General features: G+C 47.7%; 1 protein-coding gene across 1 annotated transcript in view; it reads left to right on the top strand.

The window, feature by feature from the left end:
• LOC122249659 (uncharacterized) overlaps nucleotides 1–7,500 on the top strand; it is a 14,429-nt gene that overhangs the window by 6,198 nt on the left and 731 nt on the right. The window contains exons 4-7 of the mRNA XM_086544600.1: nucleotides 3,492–3,660; nucleotides 4,198–4,425; nucleotides 6,612–6,752; nucleotides 7,426–7,500. The exon at nucleotides 7,426–7,500 is cut by the window's right edge and continues 731 nt beyond it. Of these exons, the coding sequence (XP_086400726.1) occupies nucleotides 3,492–3,660; nucleotides 4,198–4,425; nucleotides 6,612–6,728 (514 nt within the window). The 3' untranslated portion in view covers nucleotides 6,729–6,752; nucleotides 7,426–7,500. The remainder of the gene's footprint in view (nucleotides 1–3,491; nucleotides 3,661–4,197; nucleotides 4,426–6,611; nucleotides 6,753–7,425) is intronic.

The following is a 7,500-nucleotide window of genomic DNA, read 5'->3' as shown; positions in this document are numbered from 1 at the left end:
TCTGTTCATTCACCAGTCAGGCAACCAGTCAGTAACTCTGTGTTCAGTCACTCAGTCATGCAGGCATTGAAGCACTTTAGTCAGTCACTTAACCGAGCAAGTAATCAGTCATTCTCTGAACAGTCCCTGAACCAGGCAAGCAGTCACTTACACTCAACCAGTCACTACGCTCGGTTCGTCACTATATCAGTCAGTCTCTACGCTCGGTTCGTCACTATATCAGTCAGTCTCTACGCTCGGTTCGTCACTATATCAGCCAGTCACTACGCTCGGTTCGTCACTATATCAGCCAGTCACTACGCTCGGTTCGTCACTATATCAGTCAGTCACTACGCCCGGTTCGTCACTATATCAGCCAGTCACTATGCTCGGTTCGTCACTATATCAGTCAGTCACTACACTCGGTTCGTCACTATATCAGCCAGTCACTACACTCGATTCGTCACTATATCAGTCAGTCACTACACTCGGTTCGTCACTATATCAGTCAGTCACTACACTCGGTTCGTCACTATATCAGTCAGTCTCTACGCCCGGTTCGTCACTATATCAGTCAGTCACTACACTCGGTTCGTCACTATATCAGTCAGTCTCTACGCCCGGTTCGTCACTATATCAGCCAGTCACTACACTCGATTCGTCACTATATCAGCCAGTCACTACACTCGATTCGTCACTATATCAGTCAGTCTCTACGCCCGGTTCGTCACTATATCAGTCAGTCACTACGCTCGGTTCGTCACTATATCAGTCAGTCTCTATGCTCGGTTCGTCACTATATCAGTCAGTCACTACACTCGGTTCGTCACTATATCAGTCAGTCTCTACGCTCGGTTCGTCACTATATCAGCCAGTCACTACGCAGTCAGTCTCTACGCTCGTCACTATATCAGCCAGTCACTACGGTCACTATATCAGTCAGTCTCTACGTCACTATATCAGTCAGTCACTACGCTCGGTTCGTCACTATATCAGTCAGTCTCTACGCCCGGTTCGTCACTATATCAGCCAGTCACTACGCTCGGTTCGTCACTATATCAGTCAGTCACTACACTCGGTTCGTCACTATATCAGTCAGTCACTACACTCGGTTCGTCACTATATCAGTCAGTCTCTACGCCCGGTTCGTCACTATATCAGCCAGTCACTACGCTCGGTTCGTCACTATATCAGTCAGTCTCTACGCCCGGTTCGTCACTATATCAGTCAGTCACTACGCTCGGTTCGTCACTATATCAGTCAGTCTCTATGCTCGGTTCGTCACTATATCAGTCAGTCACTACACTCGGTTCGTCACTATATCAGCCAGTCACTACGCTCGGTTCGTCACTATATCAGCCAGTCACTACGCTCGGTTCGTCACTATATCAGTCAGTCTCTACGCTCGGTTCGTCACTATATTAGCCAGTCACTACTCTCGGTTCGTCACTATATCAGCCAGTCACTACGCTCGGTTCGTCACTATATCAGCCAGTCACTACGCTCGGTTCGTCACTATATCAGTCAGTCACTACGCCCGGTTCGTCACTATATCAGCCAGTCACTATGCTCGGTTCGTCACTATATCAGTCAGTCACTACACTCGGTTCGTCACTATATCAGCCAGTCACTACACTCGATTCGTCACTATATCAGTCAGTCACTACACTCGGTTCGTCACTATATCAGTCAGTCACTACACTCGGTTCGTCACTATATCAGTCAGTCTCTACGCCCGGTTCGTCACTATATCAGTCAGTCACTACACTCGGTTCGTCACTATATCAGTCAGTCTCTACGCCCGGTTCGTCACTATATCAGCCAGTCACTACACTCGATTCGTCACTATATCCGGTTCGTCACTATATCAGTCAGTCACTACGCTCGGTTCGTCACTATATCAGTCAGTCTCTATGCTCGGTTCGTCACTATATCAGTCAGTCACTACACTCGGTTCGTCACTATATCAGTCAGTCTCTACGCTCGGTTCGTCACTATATCAGCCAGTCACTACGCTCGGTTCGTCACTATATCAGTCAGTCTCTACGCTCGGTTCGTCACTATATCAGCCAGTCACTACGCTCGGTTCGTCACTATATCAGTCAGTCTCTACGCCCGGTTCGTCACTATATCAGTCAGTCACTACGCTCGGTTCGTCACTATATCAGTCAGTCTCTACGCCCGGTTCGTCACTATATCAGCCAGTCACTACGCTCGGTTCGTCACTATATCAGTCAGTCACTACACTCGGTTCGTCACTATATCAGTCAGTCACTACACTCGGTTCGTCACTATATCAGTCAGTCTCTACGCCCGGTTCGTCACTATATCAGCCAGTCACTACGCTCGGTTCGTCACTATATCAGTCAGTCACTACACTCGGTTCGTCACTATATCAGTCAGTCCTACTCTCGGTTCGTTCACTCTCTCAGTCAGTCACTACGCTCGGTTCGTCACTATATTAGCCAGTCACTACTCTCGGTTCGTCACTATATCAGCCAGTCACTACGCTCGGTTCGTCACTATATCAGCCAGTCACTACGCTCGGTTCGTCACTATATCAGTCAGTCACTACGCTCGGTTCGTCACTATATCAGCCAGTCACTACACTCGGTTCGTCACTATATCAGTCAGTCACTACACTCGGTTCGTCACTATATCAGCCAGTCACTACACTCGATTCGTCACTATATCAGTCAGTCACTACACTCGGTTCGTCACTATATCAGTCAGTCACTACACTCGGTTCGTCACTATATCAGTCAGTCACTACACTCGGTTCGTCACTATATCAGCCAGTCACTACACTCGATTCGTCACTATATCAGTCAGTCACTACACTCGATTCGTCACTATATCAGTCAGTCTCTACGCTCGGTTCGTCACTATATTAGCCAGTCACTACGCTCGGTTCGTCACTATATCAGTCAGTCACTACACTCGATTCGTCACTATATCAGTCAGTCACTACGCTCGGTTCGTCACTATATCAGCCAGTCTCTACGCTCGGTTCGTCACTATATCAGCCAGTCACTACGCTCGGTTCGTCACTATATTAGTCAGTCATTAATTCGTCAGTGATATTGTCATATTGTCATGATTGTCATAAATTATCATTAATTATCACTAATTACTCCAATGATATTGATTCGTGTCAACCATTTCTAATTGTCATGACTCATTTCATAATTCTAATCATCAGTAATCATCCTATAGATCAATCATATAATCCCCAATCACCCCCACCAATCATTCTACACATTACCAATCCTTCTCCTCCTCCTCATCATCATCATCATCATCATCATCATCACCATCAACATCCCCATCACCATCATCATCCTCATCCTCATCCTCATCCTCATCACCATCAACATCACCATCACCATCCTCATCCTCATCCTCATCACCATCACCATCATCACCACCACCATCACCCTCACCATCCTTATCATCACCATCATCACACTCAAGCCATGAACCTTAGTAACCCCCGTGTTTCTCCCTCGCAGGAAACACTTGTTGAACTCGCCGCTGCTCTCCCGGCGAAGACAACGACGCGGCACCGTGGAGAGCAGCGACGACGAGGTGGTTCACTGCTCCAGCGACGCCGAGGTCCTCTGCTCTTCGTCCAACTACAGGGACCTCGAGACGTTTCAGAAGACGCAGCTGAGGAACAAGGTTGTGGTTGGCTGTGGGTGTGGGTTCTTGGGGGTGGGAGTGGGGTGGGAGTGGGGGGGATAGAAGGTTCTTTGGGGGTGTGGGTGGGAGTGGGGTGTTCTTGGGGGTGGGTTCTTAGGAGGGTTAATGGAGGGAGGTAGGAGGGGGATGGGGAGGTAGGAGGGGAGGGGAAGGTAGGATGGAGATGGGGATAGGGGGTGGGATGGGGAGGTAGAAGGGGAATGGGGCGGTAGGGAGGGGATGGGGAGGTAGGGAGGGGAGGAGGGGGATGGGGAGGTAGGAGGGGGGTGGGGATGTAGGAGGGGGGTGGGGATGGGATGTAGGAGGGGAATGGGTGTGGGAGAGGGATAGGGGGATGGAGAGGGGGAGGGGGATGTGGGATGTGGAAGAAGAAGAAGGAGGAAGAGGGAGAACTAAATCAAATTTTAAACTATCATCTAGCTCCTTCTATTAGATATTCCCACCCATGTGCGTATCTTTAGTCACCCATGCGTGTCCGTCGCCCGCCCTCTCTGACCGCAACCCCTTTCTCCTCAGCTTCGACGATCCCGCGGCCGAAGCGACGGCAGTCTGGGCGGCGGCAGCGGCGGCGGCAGCGGCAGCGGCGACAGCTCAGGCTCGCCGACGCCCCGCCACCGACAGTTCGTGATGCACAACAAGGCGCCGCTGTGGAACGAGAACTCGCAGGTGTACCAGCTCGACTTCGGCGGCAGAGTCACCCAGGAGTCGGCTAAGAACTTCCAGATCGAATTTAAGGGCAAGCAGGTAGGTTGGGTGGGGGTGGGGGAAGGGGAGGGGAGGAGGAGGGGGAAGGGTTGGTGGGGGGAGGAGGGGGAGGAGGAGGGGGAAGGGTTGGTGGGGGGAGGAGGGGGAAGGGTTGGTGGGGGTGGGTGGGGAAGAGGAGGAGGAAGGGGAAGGGTGGGGTGGGGGAAGGAGGGAGAGGAGGAGGGGGAAGGGTGGGGTGGAGGAGGAGGGGGAAGGATGGAGAGGGGAGGAGGAGGGGAAAGGGGACGGGTGGGTGGGGGAGGAGGGAGAGGAGGGGGAAGGGTGGGGGAGGAGGGGAGGAGGAGGGGGAAGGGTGGGTGGAAGAGTTCTTTATCTGGGTCCAAGCATCATCCAATGATGGGTTCAAGATTAAAATAATTATATTTACTGTTTTTATCAATATAAACCAGATGAAAACCAGAAAACACTGCTCAACATTTTCGAATTCAAGTAACGTCCTCATTTAAATGAGCTTTTAGCAGATCTAATGTTTCGTTTTTCTATTATTTACACAAGATGTTTAAATTTATTTCCGTAATATAGTGATTCTTTAATGGTTCTTTACCTCGATCATATTCTTTGCATCCCATATACAGTAAGAGGTTATAGATTTTCAATCAAATAAAATACATTTGCTGTGATTATGTACATTTCTCTAGGAGAGGGTGACAGAAAGGGAAGGTGTTGGATGGACAAAAGAGGGGAGAGAGGGGAAAGGGAAAAGAGAGGGAAGAAGAAGAGAAAGAAGAAGGGTTGAAGAAGAAAGAAGTAAGGAGAGAGATGGAAAAGGAAAAAAGGATTAAGGATAAATCGAAAAGAAGGAAGATGATAAACAATAATGAACATAGACTTATTTAGTAACTTAAAATTTGTTTTGTGTATAAAATAATTCTATTGGTAATTATCACATTGAGAATCCAGCCTGAAGTTCCTAATACCATGTGTGCTTTTACTCACTATTATAGTAATTTATCATGAAGCCCTAATCCTTTCATGCAATTAGTACACCAGTCAATATTAACCATGCCAGTCTATAAAAAAAAACTGCAAAATTAAGCAATCCTAGTTCTTACCAGTTGCAAAATTAAGCACGCCAGCCTATCACAATTGCAAAATTAAGCACGCCAGCCTATCACAATTGCAAAATTAAGCAAATCAACCTCACCCAATGAACATAAAATCAAAGCCCTAATTTAAGCCAGTGCCAGGTCATAGATCATAGAATGAAATAATTCAATTCAAATCAATTAAACTCAGTTATACCCAATCCTTGATTTTTTTTATGAGTTACCCACTTAAACACAATCCATAGTTAATCAGTAACCGAAGTAAAACTGGTCCTTATTGAACCAATCCTATCTAGTTTTTTTCTATAAGTTTTAGAGTGACCATGAGTTCAGTAATAACAGACAGTTGAAAGAATAATCTACCTAAGGGGTTAGTACCATTCAACGGTATTTAATAATGTTACATGTTCCTACCACTACTTCGCTTAACCCTTCTACCACAGACCCACCTAAATCACCGAACTGTTCAACCACCGCCCCACCTAGACCACCAAACTCTTCAACCAAAGCCCCACCTAACTGTTCAACCACCGCCCCACCTGAACCGCCTAGACCACCTAACTCTTCAACCACCTCCACACCTAAACCACCTAACTCTTCAACCACCGCCCCACCTAAACCACCTAACTCTTCAACCACCGCCCCACCTAAACCACCTAACTCTTCAACCACAGCCCCACCTAAACCACCTAAACCACCAAACTCTTCAACTAAAGCCCCACCTAACTGTTCAACCACCGCCCCACCTAAACCACCAAACTCTTCAACCACAGCCCCACCTAAACCACCAAACTCTTCAACCAAAGCCCCACCTAAACCACCAAACTCTTCAACCAAAGCCCCACCTAAACCACCAAACTCTTCAACCACCGCTCCCATCTAAACCACCTAAACCGCCTAACTGTTCAACCACCACTTCCATCTAAACCACCTAAATCGCCTAGACCACCTAACTGTCCAACCACCTCCACACCTAAACCACCTAACTCTTCAACCACCTCCACACCTAAACCACCCAACTGTTCAACCAAAGCCCCACCTAAACCAGCAAACTCTTCAACTAAAGCCCCACCTAACTGTCCAACCACCGCTCCCACTCACACCCACTCTGTCTTGCAGGTGATGCAGTTCGGAAGGATCGACGGCAACGCGTACACACTCGACTTCCAGTACCCGTTCAGCGCGGTGCAGGCCTTCGCTGTGGCTCTGGCCAACGTCACGCAGAGGCTTAAATGATACAGGATGTACCCGGAGAGCCAGGTGAGGCAGGCTGGGGTAGGCTGGGGCAGGCTGGGGCAGCTGGGAGTAGTAAGGGCAGGGCTGGGGTGGGCTAGGGGGGGCTTGGTTGGGGTAGCTGGCAGGGCTGGGGTGGGTAGGGCTGGGGTAGGCTGGGGTAGGGGGGGGGCTGGTAGGCTTGGGTAGGGTAGGTTAGGCTGAAAGGAGTTAGGGAGAGAGAGTTCTTGAAGGTTGGTAGGTTTCAAGTGTTAGTAACTATTTTGTGTGTTTCTTAACCTTTTATATTTTTTTTATCTTTTATTTTAACTTATTGTATTTATTTTTCTTCCTGATTTTATATTAGCTTATAATTGATCTTATTTTATATCTTTATATTTTTATTTTTTGTTTATTTATTTTATTATTTTATTTTTTATTATTTTATCACCATCGTTGTTATTAATATCATTTTTGATAATGTTATTAAAAACAAAACAAGATTTGAGGCTGCCTGATAGAAAATAAGGGTTTTGAAATGTCTATTCCATATTTTCCATCTATGACTCAAAGACACATAACTTTCCAGACACATATTTATATAACCTCAAAAAATATCTAATACGTGCCTTCCCCCCCTCCTTGAATTTCTCCTCAATTAGCAACATCACGATGCAAAAGCAACGAGCGAGCAACTAACCTTGTCTCTCTCTCCCGCCAGGCCGCGCATAGCCACAGCGTTGTAATCCTTGAGTTTTGGTGACGTCACGTGCTGGCTGCGTTCACCGTGGACCGC

The sequence above is a fragment of the Penaeus japonicus genome, unplaced genomic scaffold (assembly GCF_977035675.1).
Source record: "Penaeus japonicus unplaced genomic scaffold, GWHDUDI00000001_assembly GWHDUDI00000002, whole genome shotgun sequence".
Classification (NCBI taxonomy): Eukaryota; Metazoa; Arthropoda; class Malacostraca; order Decapoda; family Penaeidae; genus Penaeus; species Penaeus japonicus.
The sequence above is the reverse complement of the archived record's forward strand: the minus strand, read 5'-3'. Positions and strand labels throughout refer to the sequence as shown.